The sequence below is a fragment of the Erigeron canadensis genome, chromosome 6 (assembly GCF_010389155.1).
Source record: "Erigeron canadensis isolate Cc75 chromosome 6, C_canadensis_v1, whole genome shotgun sequence".
NCBI classification, from domain to species: Eukaryota; Viridiplantae; Streptophyta; class Magnoliopsida; order Asterales; family Asteraceae; genus Erigeron; species Erigeron canadensis.
Window position 1 is genome coordinate 136,951 of NC_057766.1, and position 18,386 is coordinate 155,336.

General features: G+C 36.9%; 2 protein-coding genes across 2 annotated transcripts; one reads left to right on the forward strand and one right to left on the reverse strand.

Moving 5' to 3' along the window:
• The first annotated feature begins 8,233 nt into the window (after positions 1–8,233).
• LOC122605266 (short-chain dehydrogenase/reductase family 42E member 1) lies at positions 8,234–11,188 on the forward strand. The gene is made up of 5 exons (XM_043778174.1): positions 8,234–8,694; positions 8,895–9,237; positions 9,577–9,848; positions 10,390–10,586; positions 10,658–11,188. The coding sequence occupies exons 1-5, from the start codon at positions 8,505–8,507 to the stop codon at positions 11,078–11,080; spliced, it is 1,425 nt and encodes a 474-aa protein (XP_043634109.1). The 5' UTR covers positions 8,234–8,504; the 3' UTR covers positions 11,081–11,188.
• Positions 11,189–11,596: 408 nt separating this feature from the next.
• LOC122605343 (RNA-binding protein 38-like) lies at positions 11,597–16,192 on the reverse strand. Its single transcript, XM_043778269.1, has 8 exons — positions 15,676–16,192; positions 14,466–14,589; positions 14,133–14,253; positions 13,918–13,954; positions 13,536–13,773; positions 13,294–13,398; positions 12,815–12,912; positions 11,597–12,077 (listed from the first exon to the last, which is right to left on the reverse strand). The coding sequence occupies exons 1-6, from the start codon at positions 15,892–15,894 to the stop codon at positions 13,307–13,309; spliced, it is 831 nt and encodes a 276-aa protein (XP_043634204.1). The 5' UTR covers positions 15,895–16,192; the 3' UTR covers positions 11,597–12,077; positions 12,815–12,912; positions 13,294–13,306.
• Positions 16,193–18,386: the final 2,194 nt, after the last annotated feature.

Below are 18,386 nucleotides of genomic sequence, written 5' to 3' on the forward strand. Positions count from 1 at the left end.
CACAGTCCCCAGCAACACCAGTGTTCAGACGAAGAATACGCAAACGTAATAGAGGAGCCAAGAAGAACAACAAATTCAGAGGCTCAGGGAGAAGGACGGAGGCCCATGGAAACCTCCGTCAGAAAGTGAACTCCCTAAAAAGACAAAAAAGATAAGCTCGGATTAGCTAACCGGATAAGTCCCGAAGAAGAAAGCTAGCAGCTAGCAATTTTACTATGTAATGTCCTCCTGCCAATTATTTTTGCAATAAAATAAAGCTTTCGACATAATTTTAAAAGATTGATCAAAAATAAAACGCTCATAAATAAATAGATAAAAAGACTTCGTGTAAATGTTCAAGGGGACGGCCATTAAGACATTCACGAAGCAAAGAGAGCCTCCCGAATAAAAAGGGAACGGCCAAAAAACCACTCAAAGACGGGATCATTATAAAAATGACAAAGTTAAAGGTTGGTTAATTTAAAAGCTGCAGGTGTCAACAGATAATATATATTGACCTTCCCCAACACAAAGGAAGGCCCGATCAAATATTGTCCACAGGCACACAAGCCATCAAAAGAATTGTTCAAAGAAAAGTACGGAAAGATTGTCCAAATACAAGTTCAATCATCGTCATGAAGGAAGTTAGGGAGCAACCTGGAGAAGATCAGGTGGAGAGGTTTCGGGATCAGAGGCAATATTGCGGAGCTATGCAGAGTCAACATTAGCGAGGTCATCAAGTGTGGAATCGAGACGGGCAACTATGTCTTCCGTGATACTGCGGCCCTCTAGATTGATCATACCGTCCGAAGCTAGAGCACGCATTAATCCCGCTTCTGCATCGATTCTGTTCAAATTACAGACCTTCGACAGCAGCTCACCAACCTCAGGGTCAATGATGAAGGACTTGCACACACGAGGAATTACCTCAACAATCAATCTCCCATATTTTCCCCGACTTCTCCGCAAGCGCATGTTGTACCTCCTCACTAAGCCATCCTTCTCTCGCACCTGGTTGCCCAAAGATTCGACCTCCCTCTCTTTTTCTGCAATAATCCTCTGTGCATCGGTCTTCGCAGTGCTCAGCTCAGATTGTAAGGCCCCACAGTCCAACTCCAAGTCGGTCACCTTAGCTTCCAGAGCAAGCTTCTCTGTCATCAATACTTCATACTACTCCTTCGATGGCCCAGACTCCTCAACATTCTCCTGCAATCTTGAATCCATAGCACTGCAAAAGATGGAGCGGTTGAAGAAAGCAGACAACTCCGTGACATCCATGTTCATCAAACCATTTACCCATCCAGAAGGAGAAATGCTTTGTAAATCACGGTGACAGGAGGAAGCATCCAAAACCTCCTCAAGGGGGTTGAAGGCTACAAAGATAATTAAATAAGGATCAAGCTCATAACAAAGAACTCCCAGATAGAAGAAAGTACCTAATAAAGACTTACATGAGGACTGCAGAGGAACCTTGTTGACCTTCACCTTCAACTTTTTTGACCGATGACTAACAGAGCTCTTTGACACACCCTTCCTCTTCCTCAGACGGATACCAACGGTGTTCCCTTGAGTTCTCTTCTCCTCTTCCACATCTTCACCAACGCCATCTGAAACATCGCCAACGTCATCTACTGGCTCACGAGTTGCAGGGGTAGATACCTCAGGCAATTCATCAAGGACAGGCCTCTCCTGAGCTACAGTTGGAAGAACAGGTGGGGGATCCAAAGGCATAATCGGCTGGATAGGTGGAGGAGCCAAAGCCACTAGCCTAAAGACGACACCAGACAACGCAGGCTGCCTATCAATGAGTTGTTTAAAGGACATCTCTGCAACAAAAGTAACCCGAATCAGTATCTATCCTATCTTACAAAAGGAAGGTAAAAAGTGCAGAGAAATTAACCTACCTGACCATCTAACTCAATCGCAAAATCCAAAGTGCCACACTCCCAACATCTTGCAACTCGGGATTTAAACAACAAACACACTTGGAACACCTATTGACTTATACTTCAACCTATTCCTATCTAGTAAACCATTTCGAGCATGGGGTATTAACGATTGATCGACAAAAACAAACAAACTCTTCCAATCCCTAACCTCCATCCCACTGACAACAAAAAGCTCATAATCACCATTCTTCGAAACAGTGGAAAAAATCACCAAATTCTTTCAACTTATAAAATAAATTAAATAAAGCAACAGATGGTTCTATATGGTTCGCATAGCATAAGACTTGAAAAGCAATGATTTTTGCAATACCGGTCGGATGCACAGTAGAGATATGACATCGGTAATAATCGATAACAGCAAGGAAGAAGGGGGAAAAGGGAATCCTAAGGTTACCAAGAGAAAAGGCTTTCACATACATACCCACAAAACCCACCGGAGGATCGCATATGGAATGCCCCCTTTCTGGGTAATATTCTTTGATAGGCAGAGCGAAACTCTGATAGGCAGAGCAAAACTCTGATAGGAAGAAAGAAAAGGTAACGAACTAAGTTAGGGTTTTGGGAAAAATACGCATTTACGAAATTCTGATAGGCAGAGCGATTCAAGACATTGGTAATATTCTCTATTCCCCGTTTCGACATTATGTTTATATGGCATAAAAGGAGGAAGAAAGATGAAGATAATATACCTGGGTAACGTCTGGTGGATCGCAAGACAAAGGAAGGAAAGATAGAGAGCAGTCAAAGACGGAAACATAATAAAAGGGAAACCCTTATTTTTTGGTAATAAATTGGTATTTATATACGAATCACACCGAGAGATGTGTCAAATCATGGGTAACTACCCAGTGACAAATCACACCGAGAGATGTGTCAAAAAGTTGCCACTAAGGGATAAGAAGTCATTATGGCTTAAACCCAGTTAAGTTAATACGACCCACAGAGCAACGGAGCAACGAAGAACGTTCCTTTCGGTTTCGAAGGTATGACACTTTCTATGTTTTTTGATTTCTTTGAGTCTAATGCGATGTTCTACAGATAGCACCTCCCATCAGACTATGGGGCTTGATGATATACCCATACGAAGCTCTAGCTTCGAGCCCGAAGCAGATAACGAAGTCACCTTCGTACAGGTAATAAGTATATATGTCCATAACGGAGCTTAACCTCCAATCAATATGATTATCCCGGAGCTCCAAAGATAGCAAGTACCCAGCTCCGAGGATACATACAAGAGAGGTCGGATAAAAATCTTCCTCACAATTATCCGATTAAAGATATACCGAAGTTCGGACTTACTCGGACACGAATTGATAACAAAATTACCACAAATCTCCTTAAGAAAGAAACAAGATATTCACAAAGGAGGAATAGATTTACCCTAATTCTCTTACCCTCCTCTCCAAGTTATCTACCATCTATATAAATAGAGGAAGAGCCATACAGCACGATCATCATCATACACATAATACGTAACGTGTATACCTTCACACATAGTTTATTCGACCTCCGAATAAACCCTAAAACAAACCCTCAAACCCTAAGTCGAACATAACGGCTTAGGATTAACAAACAATAGGCGTAAAATGGTCTTCGACCCTTTGATCGTAAGGGAATCGCCGATAAAACACCATTAACCATACTCACACCTCTGGTTGAGCCATAGTGCGATTATTTGATCAAACAACCACCAATAAGGCATCGAGGCCTCGTCGACCACCCCGTCGATGAGGGCTTTATTGGTATCGACGATAGTCACTAGGTTGGAGGGCTTGGACGAGGAGAAAGAGATGGTACGGAGTGAAGAAATGTTTTTTTATATGTTTTTTTCAATTCTTTTCTTTGTTTATATATATCTATATGTAGGGGTGATTTCTTCTAAGCACCCCCAAAAAAATATAAGAACGCTAGAACCAATTCGGATCACACATTTTATTTATTTATTAAAATAATAAAATTTCACCTTATTCATTAAGATACTCTTATTTCACAAACCGAACATCGTTAGACGGGAAAAAAGTATTGTTAATCTTAAAATTTCGTCCTTTTTCATTAAAGATGCGATTCGATATAATTTTCACGAGTTTTTTTTTGTGGTGCTTCTGATTCGAAGCGGGCTCCGCCCTTAAGGGAATTCATAAAGGATCGCTGGTGGGGGTGATAGGTCATAGGGTGTCATAAGTCATATGTTGATGGTTTCACAGGGGTGATAGGTAATAAGGGATGATCGGTGACATGACTTGGTCAAGAACTGACGGGCTCCGCCCTTTAACTGTCATTATTGTGTACAAATGATCAATTTATAATTTACATGTGAAATTAAAGATTTTACACATGTGTAAGTATACAAGTAGAAGGGAAAAAACCGAAAACTAAAAACTCATCAAAAGTATATCAAGTCGCATCTATATTGAAAGAGGACGAAATTTTAAGATTATCCATGTTTTTTTTCGTCTAACAATCCATGATTTGTGAGATAAAGCATTTTGAATAATTTAGATAAATTATTTTATTTTTTTAAGGAAAGGAAATGTATGGTGCATAATGATTCTCGCGTTTTTTCAAAGGTTCTTAAAAAAACCCTACATCTATGTATACGAGACGTATGCCCATGCAATGCAACGACGATGGTGGTAGCGGTGCGAGGCGGCAATGGCGGCAATGGGTGCGACAGTGGTGGCGGTGGTGTCGGCAACAATGGCATTGACGGGCGGCAATGGGGGCGATGATGGTAGTGAATATAAAAGTAATTGATGTTAATGGTGGCATTGAGGGTATTTTAAGGGTGGAGGCGACGATGGTGGTGAATGTAAAAGTAATCAATGTTAAGGAGGTAGTGTAATTATTATAAGGGTTGAGGAATTTATGTTGTAAATTATTTTATTAAGGGTATTATAGGTAATATTAGGTGGAAATGTGTTAAACTTGTAAAATGAGAGAGGTATTTTTGGTATATCAATTAATCTTATGAGATTTTATAGAGAGAGTTCATCTCTTATAAGGTATTATAAATGTATAATAGTGTGTATATATAGATGTATAATAGTATAGATATATATAGGGTAGAGATCCTGGAAGAAGGTGTCTTAAGGAGAGAAGGGAGAGAAGGTCCTATAAATCAATCAGAACGCGACATGTGTCAAAATGAAAAAAATGCGCGGTGGCATTTTGGTAAATAAATCAAACTTTTCTGAAGTGATCAGTCTGGGTTTCGATCAGCTTGGGTCTGGGTCAGCTTGGGTTCTGATCAGCTTGGTTGGTCAGCTTAGTCAGCCTGGGTTCTGATCAGCTTGGGTCTGGGTCAGCTTAGTTGGTCAGCTTGGGTCTGGGTCAGCTTGGGTCAGGTTGGGGTTTGTTCAGGTTGGGTCAGCTTGACACAATTTACACATAATCTACACAAATGTAGATTATGGGTTTTGGGTCAGCTTGGGTTCTGGGTTTGGGTCGGTTTTGGGTCAGCTTGGGTTCTGATTAGCTTGGTTGGCCAGCATGATCAGTTTGGTCAGATTGGGGTCAGGGTCTGATTGAGTCAGCTTGGGGTCAGGTTGGGTCAACTTAGGTTAGGTTGGGGTTGGGTCAACTTGGATCAGCTTGGGGTTGGGTTGTGTCAGTTTGGGGTCTGGGTCAGGTTGGGTCAGCTTAGTTAGCTTGGGTTGGGTCAAGTTGACACAATCTACACAAATGTAGATTATGGGTTTTGGGTCAGCTTGGAGTTGGGTTAGGTAAGCTTAGTGTCTGGTTCAGGTTGGGTCAGATTGGGTCAGCTTAGTTAGCGTGAGTTGGGTCAGCTTGACACAATCTACACAAATGTAGATAATAGGTTTTGGATTAGCTTGGGGTTGGGTTGGGTCAACTTGGGGTCTGGGTCAGGTTGGGTCAGCTTGGTTAGCTTGGGTTGGGTCAACTTGACACAAAACTACACATAATCTACACAAATGTAGATTCCAAGCTGACCCAGATTTCAGGCTGACCAAGCTGACCCATAACCCAGGCCGATCAATCTGACCCAACCAAGCTGACCAAGTTGACTAACCAAGCTGATCAGAACCCAAGCTGACCCAGAACCCAAACTGACCAACCAAGCTGACCAAGCTTACCCAACCAAGCTGACAAACCAAGCTGATCATAACCCAAGCTGACCCAGACCCAGGCTGATCCAGAACCAAGCTGACAAAAGTTTGATTTATTTACAAAAATATCACCGCGTTTTTTTTTAAATCCACATGTCACGTTCTAATTGGTTCATAAGACCTTCTCTCCCTTCTCTCCTTAAGACGCCTTCTTATTTGATCTCTCTTATATATATATATAACCAAGCTGATCAGAACCCAAGCTGACCCAGAACCCAAACTGACCAACCAAGCTGACCAAGCTTACCCAACCAAGCTGACAAACCAAGCTGATCATAACCCAAGCTGACCCAGACCCAGGCTGATCCAGAACCAAGCTGACAAAAGTTTGATTTATTTACAAAAATATCACCGCGTTTTTTTTTAAATCCACATGTCACGTTCTGATTGGTTCATAAGACCTTCTCTCCCTTCTCTCCTTAAGACGCCTTCTTATTTGATCTCTCTTATATATATATATATATATATATACTAATACTATTATACATCTATAATTTGCACATCTTAAATGTTTAAATAGTTAACATGTTTAATCTTATAAATTGAATGTTTTTCATATTTACCTATATATTCAAATAGTTTCAAATTAGTCCCTTTATTAAAAAAAAAAAAAAAAAAGCTTTCTAAAAATTCAAAGTATTCTAAAAACTCAAATAATTTTCATTAATACAATTTTGATTACTATAAAATTTTATTTTTATTAATAATTTTCAAAAACTATTTAACAATAAATCTTTGATAAATAGTAAACACAACCCAACAGATTTAACATTAAATAAGATAAATAAAAATTTATATGATCACATCAATCTAAACAATTATTGAGTTTACTAGCCATCTATACTCCTTATTAAAAATTATATGGGGTGTTGAAAAGTTTACATATTTAGAACATGCAAATTTTACTTTTTTACCCTCACTTCTTCTCTCATAGCCATCCTCCATCTCCCAATAAATAACTCCTTCTCCTAATAAATACAGATCAAGATATGATATACCCGGGGAAGAAAAAAATACAGTCACGCCTCCTTCTGCAATCACGATAGTCACGAATTGATATGCCCTGTCTACGGTATCCGCCGCAACGCACGGGTAACATGCTCTTTATTATTAAAAGAATCACAAAGTCTGAAAATTTGAAAGACATTCTTTACCAACAATAAAAAGGTAAAAAGAAGAAAAAATATAAGTTGAATCAAAAGATGTTTGGAGGAAAAACCTTAGGTCGCGTTTGGTTCACAAAATTTAATAGAATTTGATGGAATTGGAATTGAATTTCATTCCTTAGTGCGTTTGGTTGTTCAAAGAAGGGTGAATCTCATTCCGTAGGAATGTAAACATTCCATCATTTGATGGAATCTCCATTCCTTCCAAAAACATTCCGTCAAATTCCCCTTCGAATTTCAATTCTTTTGAAAGATTTCTTTCCTTCCAAAAACATTAGGCCTGTGTTATTGAGTTTATATGTAAAGGAAGGGGAAAGAAGAGAAGAGAGGTGAATGGAAGAGAAGGGGTGGAGTTTCCTTCCTTCCAAATCATCCCAAAAATGGGAGGAAAATATCTTTAACAAATTCTATAGAATTCTCCTTCCAAATCTTTTCCCTTCTTTTCTCTTCTTCCCATAAATAAAACTCAAGAACCCAAATATTTTTAAAATCCTTTACAATCTTTTCCTTTCCTTTTAAAACAAAACTCAAGAACATACCCTAGGGAACCCCTTAAAATTTTATCATCTTGAATTTTTTTTATTTATAATTTTTGTTTTTTGTCTATGATTTTTATTCTAATAATACAATCATTTTTTCATGCAAGAATTCCAAACACGCACAATCAAAAGTGTTTCAACACTTTTAGATATAAAAAACTTAATCAATATAAGAGTATCACTGTTATTCAAGTTTTCGAAAGTGAAATTAGATTGTTGCAATGTTGCGTAACTAATGCATGTAAAGTCAATCACATTTTATTTGGGTTACCCAAAAAACCCAAATCCAAACAACCCAAACCCAAATAACCCAAATATTATTCAGTTTGAGTTACGGGTTAATTTATAATTCTTCGAAACCCGAATAAGCCGAACCAAATAACCCGAAACTCATTTAACCCCACCCATCAACACCCTGGGTTTAGGTGGTTGGACGGACCATAATTAAATTAGTACTCCGTGTTTGATTGGAAAAGCTGGAGCATTGATTAATTAACAACGAGAAAGAAAGAAAAGAAAATGGCAGGAAAGTCAACTTAAGATTACTGTTTTTCCTCTTTCTCTAATAAGTAGAGTAAATTCTACTACGATAATTAATAACAGGATGGAAAGAAAGTAATCCGACCGATCTTGTGTAGTATAATACAATAATAGTAAGTGAGTGAGTGAGTAGTCCTCATCGATCGATCGATCCATCCATCCATCTGGTCAGTGAAGAAGAAAGGAAAGGAAAGGGGAAGGATGCATTTGAGCGAGAATGAAGGAATAGAAGGGAAGGGGTTTGTGGTGACAGGGGGGTTGGGATTTGTAGGATCATCACTGTGTTTGGAGCTCATCCGGAGAGGCGCCCGTCTCGTTCGCGCCTTCGATCTCCGATCCTCTTCTCCTTGGTCTCCTCTTCTCCTCCAAAATGGAGTCCATTTTGTTCAAGGTCAATAACCCCCTTTCTTTTCTTTTCTTTTCTTTTTTAATAAGAATTTACTCCGTTAATTAAGACTAGAAATACATCGGAATTGCCTTTTTATACCCCCCAAACATAGTGCAAGTCATAGGATGGGTTTTGGTTAATAAAAAAAACAAGAGTTTTACTGTGTGTGGGTGTACCTAACTTGCTGGAAATTGGTGTTTAAGGGGACATCATCAATAGGAAAGATGTGGACAAGGCATTGCGGGGAGTCGATTGTGTTTTCCACCTTGCTTCATTTGGCATGTCTGGAAAAGAAATGCTTCAATATGGCCGTGTTGACGATGTCAATATCAATGGAACCTGCCATGTCTTGGAAGCCTGCCACCAGCATGGTGTCAAAAGACTTGTGTATGTCAGTACATCCAATGTTGTGTTTGCTGGAACTGAAATTGTTAACGGAAACGAAAAGCTACCTTATGTCCCGCTGGATAACCATGTTGACCCGTATAGCCGAAGCAAATCTATTGCTGAACAGCTTGTTCTAAAAAGCAACGGCCGTCCTTCCAAGTACGTATGTTCTTTTCAATCCTTAGGTTTACTTCATCCATCCGATGTTTGACTTGGACCATGGTAATTTTTGACTATTGTATATTGGTTAAAATGTTATATATCTAAAATACCCTACTTAGGCCACAGTAATTCTGTCAGATACCATCACAAAAAAGGAAATTTTACATCCATGGGTTGGAATATATGGTTTGAGTTTTATGTATTGACTTTCAACGTGATGCTTTGTGATACTTGTTGTATAGTTTACTGTATCTATTAATAAAAAATCTTAACAAAATAAAAAATTAAGGAAGTTGTCACTTTGTAATGAGAAAGTTTTCTGGTACCGTTTCGTAGGAATGATAATGGGAAATGTTTATATACATGTGCTATTCGTCCGGCTGCAATCTATGGACCCGGTGAAGAAAGGCACTTGCCTAGGATTATCAATCTTGCGAAATTAGGACTGTTGCCATTCAAAATTGGTGAACCAAGTGTGAAAAGTGATTGGGTTTATATTGATAATCTCGTTTTGGCATTAATTCTGGCGAGTATGGGACTTTTGGATGACATTCCCGGGAGAGGAAAACAGCCGATTGCTGCTGGCCAGCCATACTTCATATCAGATGGTAATTTTCATATTTTGCTTAACCATTTTTCTATTTTAAAAGCTGATACTTTCTAAGTTGTTCATTGATTTGCTTAGTTCATTTAACCATTTCAATGTATGGTCCTAATCAAATTATGTGATAACTACATTGGAAAAATAAGATGAGACCCAAAAAATCAAATGGAAAGTCAAATAGACTCGCCATTCCCGGTAGTTAGGAAAAAAACCTCATCCGTTCACCCAAAGAATGGAGAAACAAGAGATATACAAATTAAAATCTGAGTAGGTCTTGACTTGGGCAAAAAGGCTATTGAGAAGATGTAATTGTATAAACTAGTTAACTTAAGATTGTGCTAGTAATTAACAAAAGGTAATTTGTGCATATATCTTTTTATCCTATTCATGGGAATAATAACCAATAGTTGTGATATTTATCTCTGACGTATTTAGTCTCATTTAGGATAGGATGCAGAAACTGATGTATGTGGACATTACTATAAATATCTAGTTATTATTTGAAACTATTTTTAAGATGTGGCACAACATACTTTAATGAACAGGTTCTCCTGTCAATACTTTTGAATTCATCCGTCCATTGCTCAAAAGCCTAGAATATGATATGCCGAAGGTGTCGTTGCCCGTCCCAACAGCTATTACTGTGGCAAAAGCATTTTCTGCTATCTACACTCTCATGTATCCTCTGTTGAACCGTAGCTGGCTTCCTCAACCATTATTGCTTCCAGCTGAAGTTTACAAGGTTCATAACTTCATATAGTGTATTCGCATCAGATAATAGATTAAACTCAACTCATTTTTTTCCCTGTGCAGGTTGGTGTGACCCATTATTTCAATTACCTTAAAGCAAAACAAGAGTTGGGGTACACCCCAATCACGAGTCCCCAAGAAGGTATGGCTACCACCATCTCATTCTTCCAAGAGAGAAAACGGAAAAGTTTGGACGGGCCAACGATTTATGAATGGTTTTTCTGTGTATTTGGAATGTCGGCTGTGATTGGTGCTGCCTTCTTCCCTGTACCACTACTTAGACCTGCATGTCTTTTCATCATGCGCTCCCTGTGGTTGTTAAGGCTACTTGCTGTCTGGGCCATAGCGATGCACATTGGTGAAGCTACATATGCATGGATGTTAGCAAAGAGAGTGGATCCAGCAAATTCTAGAGGATGGTTTTGGCAGACTTTTGTTCTTGGATTCTTCTCATTGAAATTTCTCCTAAAGAGGGCCAAACAATAGGTCTCCTTTTGTTGTCATATGGAATTAATGACTTGTGTGGTAGAGTTTTTAAAGACTTCTTTTCATGTTGTCAAGCCTAAGTTTGGCACTTGGTTTTTCAACTCAAAACAGGCTATTAGTTGTATCGTAAAGAGTTCATCCATGTCGCTGACCAAAACAAGGGCACCCTTAACTAGTATGTGCCGCTGATGACCCGACCAATCAGTCTAGTTTTACATTATGTATATAAGTAAACTAAATAGCTATCAAGATTTCATTGATAAGTAAACTAAACAAAGAATAAATTCCCCACTAATAATTTTAAAATTCACAATTTCAAACCAGTCCATTTAACCATAATATAACTCACGATAGAATAGGCAATTAATGTTTACACTTTCATAAAAGTTGAAATGAATGCCATTAAAAGTAAGGAGAGTTGTGTAAATAGTATTCTTTATTTCTTTATCGACCGTAGATTAACTTTATCAAGCCATAAGTCAAAGCTTTGCCGATTCAGAAAAGAAGGGGGAAAAAGATATCAGATTTGTAATTTAACATTGATATTAACAGACCGGACATTATCTTGTTCTTGAGGATGTATTACAGACCCACACACAAACAGATTTTACTTTGACTAAAGTAAAAGATCCAGAGCTTCCACCCTTTGGAAGTCAGGACAGATAAATGTTCATTAATATAGATGTAGTACTCCATATCAATACAACCAACGTAGCGTTAGCAAGAATCATATGTTGATTCTAATGCCAAACGTTCACACCGGTTCTGGGTTTCTTATATTGCCAGAAGATGCTTCTAGCATTTGTTGGCCATTTCCATGACCATTGGCATCTACCAGTCATCCATAACACTGGTATGGCACAGGGGTGGTTGAAAATGAACGTAAGAGACACCGAGGAAGGACAAGGAAATTTATAGGATACTGAATCTCCCTGAACTCTCCAGCCGTTAGGAGCGACTCAGACAATGACTTCGTGGGTGAGCATCAACATTTGACCTGCATCACACAAATTTTAATCAAAATTACTCAACGTAACATGTTATAAATCTTAATGTACTACGTCAAAAATTCTTGTCAACTGCGTAGTGGAAATTGGAAAGACCATTTTCAACTCCAAAACTCAAAACTGGTGGTGGCAAGTTCGACCAATTTACTTCAACCTGGATTTGCTTGGGATATATATAATATCTTTAACTATTTTTATCTATAAATGAAACAAGCCAACCGAGTCAAACAGGTGTCACCAAAGTGTCAATTGTTATTGCATACAATCTACTAGATTGCTTCTTTAAAAGACTACATCATTACTGTGAAAATACGACTCTTGTAACTACATTCAGATATTTAAACACATTCATTATAAAAATGTCCTGAAATACGGATAGAATGCTGTGGGCAAACCATTCCAACATGAACCATGTTAGAGAAACCACCCACTTGACTTGTTACTCAATCAACCCATGTTGCACCCTTAATCCAAACTAGATGGAACAAATCCTGATCCATACTATAAAAAATTCAGCTAAAAGGAAACTCATCATATGCTTACAGCATCATGAACTATTTCATTCTATATTTAATTATTATTTTAGTTCATAAAACTAAAAATGCAAAAAAACAGTCAGCAGCTCAAACTGCGGCATATTTTGACCCATCACCCAAACCTGCCATACGCTCTTTTACTAGGGTTAAAACATGCAATTATAAGTAGTGACAGCACATCGTGTACGTACCTCTAGAATGCATAATGAATAACTTGCAAGGTTAGATCCAAGCCTGCCACTCAAGTAGCAGTACTGATGTTCTTAGTCCTGCTGCAATCTAAGGATACCTGCAAAACAAAATATTTACATCTTAGAAAAGCTGGGAAGGCATGTTACATTCATGTAGTTTACACTTCATTGATTATCTGAATAAGTAATGAAGAGTGGGACAATTTGGGTTATGTTTCATCTCAAAAGTCAAAACTCACCTAAACGGGTTGAAAGTCAGCTAAAGCGCATGCAAATGTTAACAACTCCCAAAGATAAATCGTAACAAAAACTATACTATCATTCAGTAGCACCAGTTTTGTTATCATATATTCAGTATGTTCCTAGTGAGTTTAAGTTCTAAAAAATAGGCATAAAAGATTTCATGGGTCAACCTGACTGATTCTGCCACCTCTACCTAAACTACGAGACAGATTCAAAAATCATCAATATTTACGCACCTTGATGAGACATTTACCCTACATTTTGTCCAGTACCGCCACCTTGAATGAACTGGGGTGTAGCAGGAATTATAAAATGTTGCCCCGGAATAGGTGTTGCAATACCTTATGATGACACATAAATTGTGATCAGATAAGTCATAAGTAATTTTAATATCAGAAGCATTCAAGAAATTTATTTTAAAGGAATGTGTTTACAGCATTTGTAAACATGGAAAGGGTTTTACATTGGGAAAACAAACCTGCTGGATATGGCGTTTGAATTGTTTGGATTGATGGAGTGGGCATTCCATTTATATTTGGCCCACCAAATTGTACAATAGGTTGACCAGACAATGTATAATTATGCAAGGGTGTATAACCATGACCATTTGGAGTAGCTTGACTTATTTGATTGTATTGAAACCCTTGTGTGTTAGCTGTGCCCGCTAACCCATACATATGTAAATACTGTTGACCCGCATACGGGTTGTAAATACCCTATCAGAAAGTAAATAACTTTTTGAATCAGGTAAGAGTTTAATTATTGTACTTTTACACAATGCTAAACTATTAAACTAAAATTAACATGTTTCATGTTTTGTGTTTCAAAGTTGGAAGCAGCAAATTTAGGGCACCATTAACCTGTGGGTAGACATACTCTGGACCATACGTTCCATACCTGCACAAATCAAATAACATGTACATACTAAGACTTGCATAAACCTCAGAGAACACTACAGCTTGAATTTGTGAATTCTTAAAGAAAACCAATGCTTTTGTACCATTTCAAGTATTTTAAAAAATAAAACGACGAGTCAATTCGGTAACAATTATGAGACGAATGCTGAAAAACCTACGTGTACGGGGGATAGGTTAATCCTGATTGATAGTTGTAAGAAACAGGAGGTTGTTGGTAGCCATGGCTTGCGAAATAAGGCCCACGAACAGCAAAAGGTGTTGGTGATCTGATAGATCCAACTGCAAACGAGCAAAGATCTTGTTAAATTTAATCACTTAAAACAAAGCATGCTCACCTAAGTATACATCAAATGTTGAGGTTTATAAACTATGAAATCAGGTCCCTGTATTCTTAGACAGTTGCTTTCACATCATATGCTACTATTTATATACACGCATATTATTTAAGAACACACGTTGTTACAGACAAATTTGTGTGGTGAATTACTTACCAAACGGTAGTGCATGTCGAGGCCTTCCCAGTGAGGCCAAGTTACAGTTTGCTCTTCTACCATCGATAATCGGAGCAGGATCAACACATGCTCTCCTTGCAGATTCGGGGTCCTGAAAAGTCACCTGAATCCTCCAAACAATTCCATTGTAGACTTCAAATGATTAGATGATTGCTGAAAATTAAATAGGACTAACACATTCCTAGAGTATATAACAATGAAATCTAGGGAAGAGGGAAATGTGCATAACTTTTGACGCAGGAAGAAGCGTTACACTAATGAGACAAAGGGCTATCCACAAATTTTAGAAATTGAGTTTTTGACAATATCACCTAAATTTGAAAAAGAAAAATTATACTCCCTTCACCCCATATTCATTGTCCACCTTACTAATTTAGTTTGTCCCAATATAATTGCCCACCTTCCACAAAAATGTATTTATTTGCAATGACAAAGCTGACATTTAAGGTTTCGTTAATTACACCTATCTTAAAACAAACATTTTTTTATTACAGACAGAGGAAATATTACTTCACATTTTTATTTAAATTGAGTGAAATTATTAAGTTTCTTCGATCAGATTTTTTTCCCCGAAAGGCTCTTCAATCATAATCAAGTTTCGGAAAAATTGACCAAAACTAGCACCGTCCTATTGAAGGACGCTTTTCAAGCCTACAGAGTATAGTGTATACTCATCAACATTCCTTATAAAGCATGTGTTTCCTTCGATAAAACTTTGTTATGAACAATTCCATTTTCATGCCACATATGACGATACCATTGTTCATATCTTATAAACAATGCCTCTGTTCCACATCATCCACAGTGACTAACTAACATCAGAAATATTAGATATACAAAAAAAACATGTATTGTGGGCTCCTATGCAAACTTGAATCCTACAAACCAATTTCACTGAAGTACAATACTTTTTACGGTATCTGATAGCACACTTGCTACATCTGCCACAGCTAATTTCAATTGGTGTTGGAGCTTAAATAATTGGGATCAGACAAACAGTTGTAATGCAACTAGGAGTGCTTTTACTGCTGAAGGTTGTAACAAGCACTTTCAACGGTATTCGGTGTTTAAAAAGTTACGATTATATACAAGAAAATTAGGCTCTACCCTGTAATTCCTTAAACATACAATTAAAAAGACAATAATAATACAATTAAAAAGGAAGGGTATTAAAAAAGGGGAAACTCACGAAACCGTAACCCTTAGATCGGCCGGTGTTTTTATCAGTAATGACAACAGCTTCAAGAATATCACCAAATCGTAAGAAATATTGTCTCATAGTCTCGCTCTGAGTCTCCCAAGCAAGCCCTCCAACAAAAACCTTTGTCAAACTAGTATCCCCAAATGGCTGAAACAGCCCTGAACTCGAACTCGATCCCGAGCTCGGACCCGACTGCTGAAACATCATCCCCCCTCTTTGTCTTTTTTTGCTCTCTACTTTCTTTTACAATTTTATATCAAATTTGATAAGAAATGGTTTTTAAGAAAAAGGGGGGGCCGAAAGGAATCCAAAGAAAGTAGTTTTTAAGTAAAACAAATAAACTAGAATTATAATGAAAATGAAAATATATGTATATGTATATATACAGTGCAACTAATGGATCAGTAATAAGTAAAATAAAAGACTGTACAAATAGAATTGAATTGAAGATCAGGATATGATATTATATGATGATGATGATAAGAAAGAAAATTTGAAAAAGGGGGAAACTTTACTATATATTTATTTATACACAAATATTATTAATTAATAGTAAAATTAAAAATTAAGAAAAATAAAATGAACAAGGAAAAGGAAAGCCCTAGAAATGAGGCGAAAAGGAGGTGCCTAGAGAAATAATAATAATCAACAAAATAAGACCGCTTGGTATCATCATCATCATCATCATCGACATACTCATATCTAACTATATATATAGAGTGTGTGTGTGTGTGAGAATGTGATGATGGGTAGTGGTGTGGTGGGGGTTACTAGCTTTTTCGAAAGACTTTTATTTTCTCAGAACCCAGAATCTTCATCCTTCGCGAGTTGACGAAAATGTTTATACTGTATTCTGGATTTTTTTTTTTAAAGGAAAAAAAATGAGAAGATTGGATAGGAGAAAGAAAAGTTAAAATATTATATTTATAAAATGTATTTTTGAGATTTATCATTTAAAATAAAAGGAAGGGAATAAAAAGATTTAAATGTATTCTTGAGTTAAAAGAGAATAATAAGAAAGGATAAAAATGTGTAATTGTATCATAGTTATTATATTTCATATAAGGTTTGAAGGGTATATTAATAAATTTACAACTTATTCTTCCAAATCTTACCCAATATAGAGAGAAAGTTTTTAGGTCCAAAATCCTCAACTTTTCCTTTCTATCATTTTCCTTTCTTTTAATAAAAAAGAGGGATTAGTTTCCTCGAATGTAAGAAACTTTGAACAAATGTCTATTGTAGAAAATAACTAAAGTTGTATGTATTGTATGTAAACAACTTTGAAATAATGTTTATTGTATGTAAGAATTTCGTCTCAACCAATTCAAATCTGACAAGTGGCACCTGTATATGGTTGCCACGTATGTTTTCTTACTTACAATAAACATTTTTTCAAGTTACTTACATACAATACACATAACTTTAGTTTTTTCCTACTATAGACATTCGGTCAAAGATAATTACATTCCAAGAAACTAATCCCTAAAAAAAACTCAAGAACACAAAAACATAAATTTTCCTCTCCTTCCTTTTCTTATCTCATAAAAATAAAACTCAAGAATACACTCTAAGTGTTACAAAAAGTATAATTTTAAAGTATTTTTCTTGGTTTTTTAATACTTTGTTTTTTTAAGGAAACAAAAGAAAGAAATATATAAAAATTTTAAACAAATTGTATTCCCTAAGATTTTTTTTTTAAGAAGAGAAAAGAAATAAAATAAATAAATTTTTTAGTTAATTTTTTCAACAAATTTTCAAATCATATGTATATTTGGGATGATTTGAAATAATGAAAAGTAACTATTTTTTTCTTTTTGGATCTATTCCATTCTTCTCATTTCTTTTATAAAAATCTAAAGAACACAATGTAAGAGATTAATCACTAGAGTAGAACCAAATATTAATGAATGATTACCTACTGTAATGACCTTCAATATTTTAATCGATATAAATTTTGTTCTTTCGATGTATGCTATCGGGTAACATTCAACTTGTAACCGGTAGAGCCACGTCGAATGCCACTTGTCTCGAGTCTAATATCAAGACCTTAATTTCCCACCCTTTTCACCCATTCTTTTTCCTGCCCCTTTTCACCCATTCTTCTTCCCGCCCCTTTTCCCCACTCTTTTATCCAATTTTCCTTTCATTTTCATCCATGGCTTCTTGTTCTTCATCTTCATCAAGAAATTCGTCTTTTCGTTGTATGTATTATTATTATTGTTAGGGATGTGCACGGGTCAAAAACCGGTCTAACCCGATGCACCAAAACTGGAACTGTGACCCGACCTGTTACCCTTTCGGAAGGGTCAGTTCGGGCAGGTTTCGGTTCGGTTCTCATGTTTAAAGGACTTTTGTCCATATAAGTGTCAAAAACCGTCGGACCTCCAGCTTGACCCGAAACCTAGAAGTGCACCAAAACGTGACACGTGACCCAGCCTGCTACCTTCTTGTGTGGGTCAAAAACAGGTCACGGGTTCTCGGGTCAATTGCACATCCTTAGTCATTGCGGAGCGAATATGCACATATTAATGTCATGGACCACCAAGAATCTTGGTCATCGATTTGTTAGATGCCCTAAAGTAATTTATCATAATTTGACCTCTATTTTTTTCTAAAATTTGTTTAGGGTTTATGTTTATTGTCTTTAAAAATAACAAAATTTATGTTTGATATAAGTTAAATGTGGGTATTGTACA

Bases quoted from the DNA above. Each gene is read 5' to 3' on its own strand.
- LOC122605266 (XM_043778174.1), top strand. From the start codon at position 8,505: ATGCATTTGAGCGAGAATGAAGGAATAGAAGGGAAGGGGTTTGTGGTG. The intron at 8,695-8,894 runs GTCAATAACCCC...TTGGTGTTTAAG, and splicing joins TGGAGTCCATTTTGTTCAAG to GGGACATCATCAATAGGAAA. The intron at 9,238-9,576 runs GTACGTATGTTC...ACCGTTTCGTAG, and splicing joins AGCAACGGCCGTCCTTCCAA to GAATGATAATGGGAAATGTT.
- LOC122605343 (XM_043778269.1), bottom strand. From the start codon at position 15,894: ATGATGTTTCAGCAGTCGGGTCCGAGCTCGGGATCGAGTTCGAGTTCA. The intron at 14,254-14,465 runs GTAAGTAATTCA...GCTCGTTTGCAG, and splicing joins TCGACATGCACTACCGTTTG to TTGGATCTATCAGATCACCA. The intron at 13,955-14,132 runs GTAGGTTTTTCA...TGATTTGTGCAG, and splicing joins TTAACCTATCCCCCGTACAC to GTATGGAACGTATGGTCCAG.